This window comes from Pelecanus crispus, chromosome 2, assembly GCF_030463565.1.
Source record: "Pelecanus crispus isolate bPelCri1 chromosome 2, bPelCri1.pri, whole genome shotgun sequence".
NCBI lineage: Eukaryota > Metazoa > Chordata > Aves > Pelecaniformes > Pelecanidae > Pelecanus > Pelecanus crispus.
In genome coordinates this window covers 34,963,935-34,978,313 of record NC_134644.1, presented here as the reverse complement: position 1 = coordinate 34,978,313, position 14,379 = coordinate 34,963,935, and the positions used below count along the sequence as shown (strand labels likewise).

Sequence of the window (14,379 nt, the reverse complement as noted above, 5' to 3'; positions counted from 1 at the left end):
ACCTGCAGCTCACCTTTACAACAGCAGCTTCACAAATGCTGCGCTCCTGCAGGTACGGCATCCCACCAGGCTGAACCCACTGCCTCTTCTCCGACTGAATGTGCTTTATGCCAATGGATTTCACAGCCTGAAAGCATCTTGGTGGTGAATGGCTGTGGGAACTGCTTGCCAATGAAACAGTGCAAGGCTCGAGAGCGCAGCTACTGGGTCGCTCACAGAGCTGGACCCAGATGGAGCTGGGAAATCGGCATGGGCTTCAGCGCACCAACTGCAAAACTCCGTCCAGCCAGCTCATCCCTGATGTAGCTTCTTACCTAATTACGGATTCTTGCACAAAAGCACAACTTGAAAATGAAACTGAGTTAATGTGCTTTGAGTCTTTTTCTTTCATTAAAAGCTGGAGGGAAAGGGACAGAGAGGTGAAATAAAGGATTACTTCTTTTACAGGAGGGTCCAAGCTACTTTAATAGTGACATATAACGGCACCTAACTTGAAAGCAGTTGTTTGAAATCCAGCTTCTCAGAGAGGACTTGGGAAAACAAGCAGCCTTCTTGGTTAGTGCATTATCCATCAACACAGATAAGTAACAGTCCCCACGCTCGTTCTCAGTCTCTTGCTGCCCGAATGAATCTTGCTTCTGTTCCTTTCTTCTTGCTGGCCTTGTGCTGCCTGTGTTTGTGTTCTTAGAGCTTGCCCGAGAAGGGATGGAGATTCTTATGAAAAAACTCGCTCATATAGCACAAAGGGTAATGCTGCACATATTTGAACTGACATCATTAGCATCCTCAGTGAGGCCTAATTATCTGCAGAAATGGACAAATCAGAGCTAGTGAAGTCAGGTGTCCCTGGGCTGAGCCTGTGGTGATGGCACCTGTATTCAGCACTGCCATTTTTATTTTTCTGTAAGAAACACTAACGGAGAAGCTTTGAAGCTCTCTGTATAAAGTCAGTAGCTTCTGAAAACTAAAATCTATGTAGAAATGAATGGGAAACTATGACTAAGACCTGTACAAATTTAGGTAAATGGTGAGAACCAAAAAGTTCTAGAAAGAAAGGAAGATATCAAGGGATATGCTGTTGGGCTTGGGAGCCTTTGATGCCCTAAGGCAAGGTGTCAACAGGGATCAAAACAGGTGAGAAATGAGGGAAACCTGATCACCACCTGTCCCTGTGTGCAGTCAGGTAGCTGAGTGACGGAGCCATGCTCTCTGATCTGTTCTAACTCTTCAACTTGTATTTTCAGTAGAGGAAGATCTGGGAGAGCAAGCCTTAGAAGCAGCTGGTCTTGGCAGCTATTCCTCTGCGTGCAGGGGGAGAGCAGATTTCCCAACAGCACTTCTACCCAGCGCTACTTCTGGGTCTGTTCAATAACAGAGATCTGCTTTAAAAAACTGCGAGCTGCCACCTAAAAACTATCACGGTGCCCTTCTTGATGGGAGCAAGAGGAAAAGACTAAGGAAAGGGTTGGGGACTGAAGCCTCCATGCTTCACTAGCTGCTTTACAGAGAACCTGAGCAAAGCCTTCTTAAGCCCTTGCCATCGCTGCGTTGCTGCAATCTCATAGCTGTAATTTTCGCAAGACCCTTTGCTGAGGAAATACTGGCAGTATGAACAGAAAGACCTCCTGGGGATCCAAAGGTCACAGGCCAGAACATGAGAGGAGACAGACTATGTACTGCTTTCTGCATTAGAGCACCTACATCTCAAAGGCATTCAGGCTGAGCTGCTCTTCAAGGACATTAAACAACAGAGCTTTATGGAGGTTTCACCAGCAGTATACCGAGGCATGCATTTATTCAGTCTCATATTTTAAGGGAAGGAAGAAAATGGAAACTTGCGCGTGTGTGTGCGCGCGCATGCGTGTGTCTGAGAGCGAGAGAGACATTCAGAGGTCAAAACAGAATTCTTCCAAAAATGAAGCGTTTCAAGAAGCAGCTTTCCAAGAACACATAATCCTCTTCAATGACAATAACAATAAACCCCCGTGCTGTCTGATACAGGAAATGATAAATTGCCTGATGGTATGAAAGTAGTATCATCTGACTGTCAAAATGTGAAGTGATAATTACTGGGATCTGGACTTAGAGACTTTTGATTCATGCTAGTTAGGTACCCCTGATTAAGTAATTTTGCCTAGTGTTGCCCCAGTCGTTTCCTTACATACTGCTTTCTCTAACAAGAGGGAGCAGTAACGGAAGTATCAGGTGCTATATCATAAGTATCTGAAGGAGGAATAGAAGCATAAAAAATTTTGGATCAAAAAATAAAAGCACTATCAACATTATTCTGTGCAGGTATCAGTGAAATGAAACAATTTTTGTTACATTGTAATGCCGTATGGTTGGTCAGACAATTCAGGTCTTGATTTAATTTTGTGATAAAGTAAGTCTTATTGCCTTCTGTAACTGAAGGTTTACAAACACAAATAACAATCTCCTTCGTGTTCATTAAGAAAGTAGATTTGATACTTTCTCAAAAAAATGGATCATTTTCAAATCCAACTGGGAAAGGAAAATTACTTGTAAAAAATTCTCATTATTATGCACTTTCACATAGAACTGGCATTTAAAAAAAAAAAAAATCATTCTTCCTATAGCATTTGATAAAGAACTACATTTTTAAAGCCCACAGTTAAAAAACTCAATACAGGACCTTAGGAGTAAAGATGACAGAAAGCTGTCTAGATATTTAAATGGGGCTTCCTCTCATGTAGATGAATGAAAAATTTTTACAAAACAGATCCAAGTACACAGCCCTCTGCCACCGTACCCCATCCAGACAGTCTGTGGCTCAAGTTTGACCCCAGAAACCTTAGTGCCAGCTTGTGTTATGTAGGGGTTGTACTGGGTCTGTGCACTCACAGACTTGAGGAAGGGCAGAGCAGTACAAAGTTAGCGCCTCCCTTACTGGCTGAAGGAGTTAAGGAGACAACTAAGGTAGCCTACCAAAAAAAAAAAAAAAAAAAAAAAAGGTGACTTGAGCTAGTAGATACAAGAACGTGCTTACAACCTCATTTAGGAATGGAGGGAGAGGAGTTAGAAGGTTTATTTGGGAGTCTGACATTGTTCCAGACTTACATTTTTCACTTCTCCTGCCCTTCACAGCACTTCTCAAGGCCAAAAATGTTGTAATGTGTTACCACCTTGGAAGGACCAAGTGTGCAGAGGGGTACTTGTAACAGAACATCCTCCAACCAACCTCCTTTGTATTTCAGGGCTGTGTACTGTTAGCGTCAATGCAGTGACTTCAAGGCAGCTATGGAAAGTAAAGTAAAACAAATGCCACAGAGGCTCCACAGGCAGATTCAAAACATCTAATTTAATCAGCTAATTAAGGCACTGAATCGCTTACACGTAAGTATCTGGTCTGTCAAAACAACTCTAGTGACTCAGGCCCCCATGTAGTCGTCACAGAGAATTAGACGTTGCTGAATGATTTCAAGTTACTAAGCTTGTACCTTTTTAAGGCTCAGCTGCTGCTGTAGTAACCCTTGGGGGGGGTCTCCACTAGCTGTGCATGCCCAGAGGTAGCCAGGGAAGTTATCCTGTATGGGCTAGATGAGTTATGGGGCCAGAATCAAAATAAGCAAAAGGAGTGTGACACTTGAGCTCAGCGAATGGGGACCAGAAACGAGGACACGCCTGAAGGACGCCTCGTCCCAGTTTTGTTTGTGTGTGTGAGTGCATGAGCACAGCCAAGAAACCCAGCCTTTCCACTGGCTGTGCAGTTTGAGCTAATTGTACTTTTTGCCTTTAAGTCTAATTCCAAATTAGGCTGAGTTAAAAGAGAAAAAAACAGACGCAAAGCACAAAGTCTACCAAATGCAAAGCACAGTGTCTACCAAATAGAGTGGTAAAATTCCACAAAAATCACTGGGATTATTGCTCTAGAGCAACAGAGAAGATAATTTTATCCAGGATGCTCTCTTCTGTTTGCCTGAACAGCAATTCAGCATATGATGTTCTAAGCTATATTCCTCCACTGAGAAACAAGGTACAGAAGCCCCGCTACCACCCAGATGATGGGAACTGCATAAGGAAATCGGAAACTAAACAAATAAATGAAAAGCAAACAAACATATCTTAAGTGGATAAGTAGGACATGCTGCTAGTGGGATAGAATACAATAAGGAAATTAACTTGGCTTAGCTAATTTTGGCTGCAAATTGTGAAGTGTTCATAAGGGGGAGAAATAAGTAAATGTTTTTAGATTGGTGCTTAGGACTAATGTTTATAGATTTTTACCTTAGAATGCCAGTGAAGATAAAAACAGGGTATAGTTGGCTTAAGTAACATGGAGTAAGTCTTAGAGATCCTGATGATAATGAAGATGGAATGACGATAGTGCACGAACGAATTGCTGAATAGAAAGGATGAGTGGTGGTAGCGTCTGGAGTGCTCCTGCTTTGCTGAGGCATTCAGCTTTTAATCGTATTTTTTTAATGCCAGGAGATGAAAAAAAGGCTGATGTTACAGTATCTACATTCCAGTAATGTGGGGCTGTCTTGAGTATATAAATATTATGAAGTATTTTCTCTCATTTAGTAGTAATTACTTCTAAATCGGCAGCTATACTGGCTTTATTTTTTGGACAACAGGACAGAATAAGCTGCTGTTTAAAAAAAAAGAGACACACAGCATTCCTGGAAAAGATAAGGCTTGTGAATTGTATTAAATTCTGATTGTTTTCATCATTATGGGTGCTTTGACACATGGTAAACAAATAATTTAGAAAAAAAGTCGAGGTGTAGCCTCCAAAACAGGAATGTTGTAAATTGAAAACATTTATGGCTGCTCTTCTAATTCCAACGTAAGTATTTAAACAAAAGGTGTCTCAATAAAATCCCTGTTGAAAGCATGATTTACTTATAGGCACAAAATTCTAAATACGTAATAATAACAGGGCAAGCAGAATAATGTTATACTGTTAATGCTAGTTAAATTTCCTAACTTAAAACTTGGCTTTTTATCTATTTTTTTTTTTGTGTGTGTGTATGACTGATTAAACTTTGCTGTTATATCACTGAAAATAATTAAATTTGGTTTATGGAAATAGTTATTCTTTCATACTTATGTTGCTGAAAGCATTTTATTTTAGGTAAAATTACACCAGAATCAAAGCTGTTAAGAGCCTTTGCAATTTAAATGAACAGTCAGAAGACCTAGAATGCAACAATTATCTGAACTTCTTTGGTAGTAATAATTCATGTACTTCAGCAACAGAGATAGGTTTGCAGTACAAACTGTTTCTCTCTGTAGATCTGAAGCAACGTTCAGGAAATGTCACAAACCAGTAAAGCATTTGACATCTTCAAGGAAGTGCTTAGGTGTTTCTAAAGTAGGACTTCACTGTCTTACACAATTGCTTTAAAGTCTGCGAAGTTTGTCGATTCCCTCCTCCCCAGCATATTTACAGGTGGACTTTAGTTTTGCAAAGGTCTTGAGGAATATCAAAGAGGCCAGTATAAGCTGTTTCAGATCAACACCTTTTGGGTTCTAGGCAGGTTTTAGTAATGTCATGGACATTATTTCAGTTCATCTGAATTTTGGGTAAGTAGGAGCCAAGAAACTGGGGTTCACCTTTACCTTTCCTATATGGTACAATATATGATCACATGTTCAAGACAGATGCCATGATGGGAAAACGAGCATGCATCAATACTATTTCCACATTCACTAAAACTTATAATGGCTGATGTAGGATAAAACAAGAGACCAAAAAAAGACTTTGTGTAATCATTGTAAGAATAGTGTAATAAAAACCTTGCTCCTGAAAGCTTGAATTGTTTCAACAATGTGTAGCGAACACGTTTGGTTATACAAAGCAAAAGCACAACTAAGTTATCAACTTTACACAAAGTCAGATATCTGAAAGGGGATCTTTTAAAAAAAACCTTTATTTGAGAAAGGAAGAGACTTATATCAGAAGGCAAAAAAGGGAACATACAAACAGAATATATTTACAACACAAAACAAGAGATCACCTCTAAGGGTGTAAATTATAATAAATACAGTAGATTTAAAATGTAAGAGACAATTATCAATTAGAAATGTGGTTGTTTAAACCCAGTTTTCCTTTTCACTGGTTCCAGGTAGTTTCTCTATTTTAATTTTATCCAAATTTGAAAGATTCTGAAATTAAAGTTCACGAATGTATTTGGGTTTCTCACCTGAATGACGTTATAAAAATATCTTTTGTCGTTTGTGAATACATGTCTTTGAAGTGACATTGTACAAAAGTCTGCTCATTTGCAAGTTTCTCCCCAAATAAAATGTATTTTAAAAGATGCACTATCCCTTTTTGATAAGGCTGAATTTAGGTTTCAAAGAAAATTGAAATTATACAGAATGGGAAAACCATATAATTTGATTTTTATATGCTTCACTTTTTGAATGTGATTTTTTTCATCCAAGAAGGAGAAAGATTTCTGTTCAAATATGAAGAACACATAAAAATCACCTGTATTTTCTCAATTAATAAATCTTTCCTATCTAAGATGATCTTTGTGTTTCAGAGGCCTTTCGTTTTCTAGCAACTATTTAGTCGTTTGTTTGGAGATCTTCTAGGAAAAAGGATAATGTATCTTTAGAAGTTGCAACATTTTATAAGAGATTTAACAGTATTAGAGCATAATGTAAACAACACATCCTAGTAACATATTTTAGAACAATTTCTACGTTTGGCAAAACAGCTATCTGTCTTGAAACAGGATACTGCACCTTAAAATACCTCAGCTTTAGAAATATAAATATTTTTAATAGAAAAAAAACCTGACAAGGATTCCAGGTCAGTTTGGGATTATCCATATTAAAGGGGATTTTAATACAATGAATCTTTAACTAGCTTAACAAAAGTAAACCTATAAAACAAGGTAAACATATCAAAAGGGAATATGAAGGAAATGTTTCACTGGAAAGCTTCCTTAACAATTTCCCTACTCGCTTTGTTATTTTCTTTGACAATAAATCAATTCATAGAGTGCCTTTAAAAACAGAGGGAGCGCTGCCCCGTCCCCCCGCCCCCCGCCCCGCATTCCTCAGCACATGAATCACTTGGGCTTCCTGTTTCCATAAGGCATTTCCTGCCCCCCCTCCCAAAATCACTTTTCTGCAGGAGAACAGCGGGGACCTGACAAAGTAGAGACTTAAATAAACAGGGCCTTCCACTGCATCCCGCCTTGCTCTGCCTGATCTCACAGCGACGGAAAGGGCCGCCAGCTCGCTGGCGGCACAAACGCACTGCGCTTTTCAGCTCTGGGGAAACGCTCGCCCACAATCTGAACCTCCCTCCTGCCAAGCTGGCATTTTATGCACAGTCGTTATTTTAGTATTTGTCTACGAGCCCTGCCGGTAAAGGTTATGCAATATTGTATGATTAGTCTTTCTTTAAAAAAAATAAACAAGTGATTGGATATCAGATGATAACACTAACAGTTCTGTGCTTTTCCTGCAACATCCTAATAACTGGTTGGAACCTAATGCTGCATTTTGCTCCTCACCGGTATTTGCATCTGCTTCATTTAAGGATGTCTCTGCAGACACTAGCATCAAATAAGACAGAATGAAAAAAAAGCAGTGCAAAAAAGAAAACAATGCAGTTTTTAAACAGTGCCTTGCCTTGCCTCTTTATATCCACCTTGTATACTTCTCTAAATTATACTTTATACACCAGCCTGGGACCACTGATATAGCAGTCAGTACCTGTCTACAGGGGAAAAAATACCCTAACGTTAACAGTGTTCAAGACTATGGTATGATACAGTATATACAGACAGCTGAAAGCAAAAGTCAGAGGATTCCAAATCAGAGAAGAAGAATGTTTCATCAATCAGGTCTGGAAACTAATTCCAGCAATTGCTGATCTCAACAAGCTAGGTGATACGAATTCTCTCTCACTAGAACTAAGTGATGTAATGTAATCCTGGGTTAATACGAAGTCTATCAGCTATTATGCAAAGATTTATGTAGAATAATTGACTGCAACAGGTATTTTCTGAATTAGCGGCCATAAGGATGAGCTTCACTATGCTTTCAAGTGCGCATATGACCCTTCTGCCTTTGTTAGATTTGTTGACCGGTAAATCAGGATTTGCTAGATCAGTGAATCAAAACACAATTGCTTATCAAAGCCTAGAAAAACGCATGTGATGTTCAGATAATAACCTTAATTACAAATCCTGGAGCTAAATCTTTGCCTATTACCTGTTGCATAAAAGCAGCTTGCTCCCCAGATTCCATTTGCTGGGTTTGAACATCCTCATCACTGTCCGGCGGCTCCTCTTTGACTTTCACAGCCCCCACCTGCTGTCCTATTCTGTCATCCACACCAGCACTGCTGCTCTCAGCCCTAACGCTGGCACCGCCGGCGGGAGCGCGCTCTTCCTGCATCGCGTGATCTCCGTGAAGCTCTTCGTCAGCTTCCTCCAGGTGACTGCCAGGCTGCTTGAGCTGCTCAATGGACTTAGAGAGCATCTGGAAAGACAAGGCAGGGAACAGTTACCGACTCCTTCCCCTGATGCCAAACACCGAGAAGTACTAGATTTGCACCGACAAAATTAAAGCTTCCGTAGCAAACCCAGGCAGCTATGCATTGCGAAAATATTAACGTACGGGGGAAAAAGAACCAAAGTTCCTAAGCACAAGGTCACTTGTCATTCTGCAGCAAAAAAATACCATGTATGTAGACAGTGCTACAAAGTAATACTAACTAAAAATAAGGCAGAATAATGAAAACGTTACACATCTGTTACAGCTGGTAATCGAGGGACATTAGTCTCCCTTCATACGCTTCAAACATAAATGCAGAAATTTATTTAACTATATTACAGTTCGTTTTCCACAACTCAGAATAATAAAAGAACTCCAAGAAGTAAGAAAATTATTAATCCGGTTAATATTTTGCTACCAGCAAATTAGGGAGCATTCACACAAGCTTCTCTATGAATTAAAGCGTAAAGGCACTAGAAGTCGACAAAGGCGCAGTGACAAAGAGCTGCTGTCAGTCACCTCTCCTGTGGCACAGAGACTACAAGCATGTCTGTCTGTGACTGGGAAGACTTTAGCTTTTGTCATGCACGGTACAGACAGCCCTGTTTCAGCAGTGATGCTATAACACAGCTACCCAGACAATACTGTTTTTACGCCATTAACGGCTTTGCTGAGGTGCCAGATGCCTCAGTGTTGCAATCAAGTACAGTTTATGTTTTACTATTTAAGAGGCAGCAAATGTATTCCAAAATAGTCCAAATGTAATCCAAAAAGCCCAAACCGAAAAAAATATCCCACTTTGTTGAAAGAGGCACAAATCGGACACATGAATAAGCATCTGCAGGGTCAAGTGAGTAATTATCATTTATTCAACTGGCCTGCTTGATTTCAAGCAAATACTGATTTGTATCACCAAGGTCAAATATACTGAGAGGGGGACACCTCCCCTCTTTTACCATTACTCTTACATACTTTCCTCTTCCCATCTGCCTCCCCTCCGCAGCTATCAAGTCTTTCAAACTGAGTTTCAGCTAGTGCTGTACGCTGAGTTACAGGATGGCTTCAGTATAGCTATTTTTGTCACAAACCATGGACCGTCTAGTTTCATTCTGCCTGCTAATGCATATAGAAAAATCCCACCCTAGTGAAGGGCAGGATTGTCATGTAAACTATGATCAAGAAGCTACAGCTGGATTCAGGAACTCCCACAAAGTCAACAAGAAGAGTTGAAAGATCTGTTTGTGCAGTTCCAGTTGATGCTCTGATGCATACACCTCACATCAGTGGAGAAACAAATTCCACAGTGGAAGTCTACAGGCTTCAGTCACAGCAAACCTTCATTTTTGGGGAGTAATGGGAGTTTAATGGCTAACTAAAAGAAACAAACAGAAAATCCCTTTTCATTACTGTAGTAACTGGCAAATTACAACACGTGTATCCTGCATGCTGCAGGTGGCATGCTCTAAGCTGGGGACTCCTTACTACTGCAACTAATGCAGAGTGTCTCCTTTTATTAAGCAGCATCTGGAAAATTTCTCAGATCAAACCCATAAATCTTTTCCAGTTGTTTCTCAGGGGATGATGCTGACCAAGAAGGCACTGAAGCTAACTACGTGTATGCAGCTCGGGTACACTCCTCTCCGTGGCTTCGTTAAACAGCTGTGGGCGAGCCCTCTCCACTTGTCAAGCAAGAAAAGCAAAGCAGGACTGGCTGCTTGGCTGGCTGCTAGCAAGCAAATACAAGCTGAAACATCTGTGTGACAGACAATCATATACAGCTACGAGAGTCACTGATGCTGATCCATCTGTAAACCATTCCATGTGCCAGTTACTTGCCATCAGGTGGGTTATTCTGGAGAAGAAGCCAAGAGAAAATGAGTGCATGTCCACAGCAAAGTTAAGACACATATTCAGCTCATTACTGCTCTCCTTTCTTTTATGCTTTTTCACTTTTATGTCAGGCTCTTTCTTCTTCATGCTGCTGTATGGCACAGATCTGCTGCTCGCTTTCTGAGGCAAGACATGATGGACTGCAGTATGCAATCTACATGTGGAACACCTTCAAACACTTTTTGTATGTAATCAGTGGAGTGATACAGGCACACGTCAGGGGGCTGCGGAGACTACAGTGGTATTTGTGTGCATCTCAATTTGCAATGTTCCTGCTTTGGGGCCTGCTGCCACACCATGGAAGACTTCGGTGACAGGAGGAGCTAAACAAATTACATTTTCTAAAACTCTGTTAAATGGAAGTCTTTATACACAGTAGATTTTACAAACTGGATTCATATTATCATCTTTACTGCAAAATCTTATTAAAAACAGCCTTTATACTGTGACTTTAAGGCTCGGGCAAGGGGCTATGAGGCACTACAGTCATGTCTTCTCATATGATGGAGCATGATAAAAGTGAGTGGATGGCATGGGGACACACACTCACACCCCCAAAACCTGAAAGCCACTCCTGCTGCTCAGTCTGCTAAGCCACAGCTGACTGCTTTCTCTGTATCACCATGTCCTGGTTTCAGCTGGGATAGAGTTAATTTTCTTCCTAGTAGCAGGCATAGTGCTGTGTTTTGGATTTAGTAGGAGAAGAATGTTGATAACATGCTGATGTTTTTAGTTGTTGCTAAGTACTGCTTATGCTAGTCAAGGACTTTTCAGCTTCCCATGCTCTGCCAGGTGCACAAGAAACTGGGAGGGGGCACAGCCAGAAGTGTTGATCCAAACTGACCCAAGGGCTATTCCATACCATATGACATCATGCTCAGTATATAAACTGGGGGGGAGTTGGCCAGGGAGCAGCGATCGCTGCTCGGGAACTGTCTGGGTATCGGTCGGCGGGTGGTGAGCAATCGCATTGTGCATCATTTGCTTTGTATAGTAGTAGTATTATTACTATTATTATTATTATTATTATCATTATTATATTGTTATTATCATTACTATTTTACTTTATTTCAATTATTAAACTGCTCTTATCTCAACCCAGGAGTGTTTCTCACTCTTACTCCTCTGAATCTCTCCGCCACCCCATCAGGGTAAGGGGAGTGAGCGAGCGGCTGTGTGGTGCTTGGTTGCTGGCTGGGGCTAAACCACAACACACCACCATGCTTTCATATTTGTTAAAGTGTTTTTTAAAGGCAGCTTGGCCCCATCTTATTCCAGTAATTATATTAGTAGCGTTACCAGGAGACTGTTCAGTTCTCCTAAGTCAGAAACATCTTATTTTATATTATATCTCCTGGTAGTACCGTGGAAAATTACATATCTGGAGACATGCAAAGATATCAGTTTAGAGTCAATTATTTCTATCTTATCTCTCTATCTAAAGCTGGATTACACAGCAGAAAATGAGTCCTGAATGAAACACTGCTCAAGTCCTTTCACTGTGCAGCAGGATACTTCTGCTTACATTTAATGATTAAATCTTTCACTTTAAATCCCCACTTACCATTTTTTTCCTGAATTTATCTGTAGGTACATGCAGGACTTTCTCCTCATTTTAATGCATATTTTTTATTTTGAAAATGTGATTGCTTAATCTGAGTTTTAATAAGACTATATTTAAAATAATAATAAAACCATGGTTTATTTCACTAATAAATTACAATTGTACACACTGGTCTTCTTTAACCAGTACACTTTACTGTTACGGCTATTCCAACTAAAGGAGTCACTCACAAAAATGCTTTCAGGCTAATGTAACCTGTATTTTTTTCCTTTTATTTTCAGGAAATTAAACTGTAAGGGACTTGCATGAGCCAAAGTAAATAGTGGCAGCAGGAGAGGAAGCATTTACAGACATCAACTCCATTGTATAACTGCAAGAGTCCAACCAAAAAAGACATCAAACACAATCTAACCTGCTTGCATGTACAGAAAGATGGAAGACTAAGCATAAATAATCTGGACATTGCAACAGACCATTTTATAGGTCCTTCAGTCACAGTCCCTGCCTTTGTAATGATAAGCTCTTGTAAAATACAATATTTTAAATAAAATGTCTTTACGAAGAGACAAAGCACAAAATCCTGCAACAGCCAACCCACACATTTCTTTCCTTAATTAAATACATGGCAGTTGTTTCCAAGAACTCATGTATATACTTATGGAACGCACTTTTTCTCCTTCTCTCCTATGGCTATCAGATTACTTTGACCAGCTATGTATGTTGTTAGCTGTACTGAAACAACTTGGCACCTGCTTACTGTTGTCTCTGTTACTCAGGTAGTACAATGTTTCTAAAGGATTTATTTATCTTTCAAAATAATTCTTCTGCATTATGTCTTGAACATTAGTTCTCAATAAAGGAGAAAATGCTCTGGGCATTTTTCAGTTCCAAACACAGTCAACTGTTGCTATAGTCTTGTTCAAATAATCCCCTGCTATAAGCAATATTTGAAAGAAGAAATGTGCTACCTCTCACCTTCAGAAGATGCTAGTCAGATGTGTAAGCTGGAAGGCCAAAACCTCAGTTGTAATATGTTTAATGAAACTAAATTCATTTACTCCACCTGAACCTGATTCAGCCTTCCGTATTTCATTAAATATTATTCAGAGAAGTGAATGACTAATCTGGGGTTAACTGTATCTTTTAAATATTCCTATTGACAACAAATAATCTTCCTATTTTTCCAACAATAGATCAACAGAAACTTCCATCTTATTTTTCATTTTTTATTAACAGATATTGGTCAATTATGATCACCATCCAAAGCACTAATGAATTTTCAGTTTCTGTGTATCTTTTGTCATGGATTTTTTACCTCACAGTCTTGCTCAGTCACTGGTTCCTTATAGGAAGATACTTTAAACCAATTAACATCCTGGAATGAAAACTGAAATTCATGTAGTCCTTATCTAAGCTTTAACATTATCCATACTGCTCCCATACTTTAGTGAACACTACCAACTGCCCCATTATTTTAACCTCTACTACTCCAATACAGAGGAGGATCTTACCATTGAAAACAAATTGTCAAAATGCTATGAATACATTATTTGAAGAATGCATCTAGGGTTCCCACACTCATCAAATAAAATCTTGGCCCCAGTGAAGACAGTGCTAGTTTAGCTTCAGCAGATGCAGGCCTTTATTCATCACGCATGACAAAAATAACCTTTAAAGACAGAGGGCTTTGTTCACGTACCTAGCACATTTTGATTTCTAAGATTTTCTTGACTTCTGCTAGGGGCTTTGCACTTACATTAGTTACAGCAAAATCACCCTTTTTTCTGCAAGTGGCAGGGTCAAAGCTTTCTAGATACAGAGATACACAAACAACATCCAGATTTTAAGGTTTTTATTGTAGTAGTTGTCTTTTGGTACCCGACTGCAATAATTTTAACTGGGGGTTTCAGACTTTGGACTCCCTTTATTGAGCAGAACGAAGATCTGCAATGGTGATCAAAGGGCCTTATGAGGAAATAAGCTGTCATTTCGACAGAAGTATATTAAAGCTGACAACGGCAAAGCCGATCTTCCCTAAGACAAGCTGAGTTCAGGTTACTTCACATTCATTATTATTTTTTCCCCAGAAAGCTGGGATGAGGGTTACTACGTACTTCTGGATGGGATGTCAACATTTGCAGAATGTTTTCAGAAGGTCAGCGTACTAGATCCCGCAGGTATAAATGTCAGACTTCAGTGGAGACGTATACCGTTTCCTACATCAAAAGCCTGGCATCTGACAGCTGACCAGAAATAATCCATAGGGGATCTTCTCCTTGTTATTAAGGACAGAGGCACACCTCTTGGCAATGATTTGTTTCTTTTCAGAATGGAAATGATGCAGGGGAATTCTTTACCTCTGACCTATGTTAGATTTTGCTTGTTATCACCCTCACAGCAACACTGGCTTGCTGCTGAAGTATATTCTTTTCTCAAAG

At 39.8% G+C, this 14,379-nt stretch overlaps 1 protein-coding gene across 11 annotated transcripts in view; it reads right to left on the bottom strand.

The window, feature by feature from the left end:
- Positions 1-14,379, bottom strand: part of HDAC9 (histone deacetylase 9) — a 228,142-nt gene that overhangs the window by 177,975 nt on the left and 35,788 nt on the right. For 7 of the 11 annotated variants that reach the window (XM_075706454.1, XM_075706455.1, XM_075706456.1 and 4 more), the window contains one exon: positions 7,975-8,472. In XM_075706454.1, the coding sequence (XP_075562569.1) occupies positions 8,152-8,472 (321 nt within the window). In that variant the 3' untranslated portion in view covers positions 7,975-8,151. Of the gene's footprint in view, positions 1-7,974; positions 8,473-14,379 lie in introns of those variants that run through there. The other 4 variants (XM_075706446.1, XM_075706448.1, XM_075706449.1 and 1 more) reach the window with 1 other exon arrangement.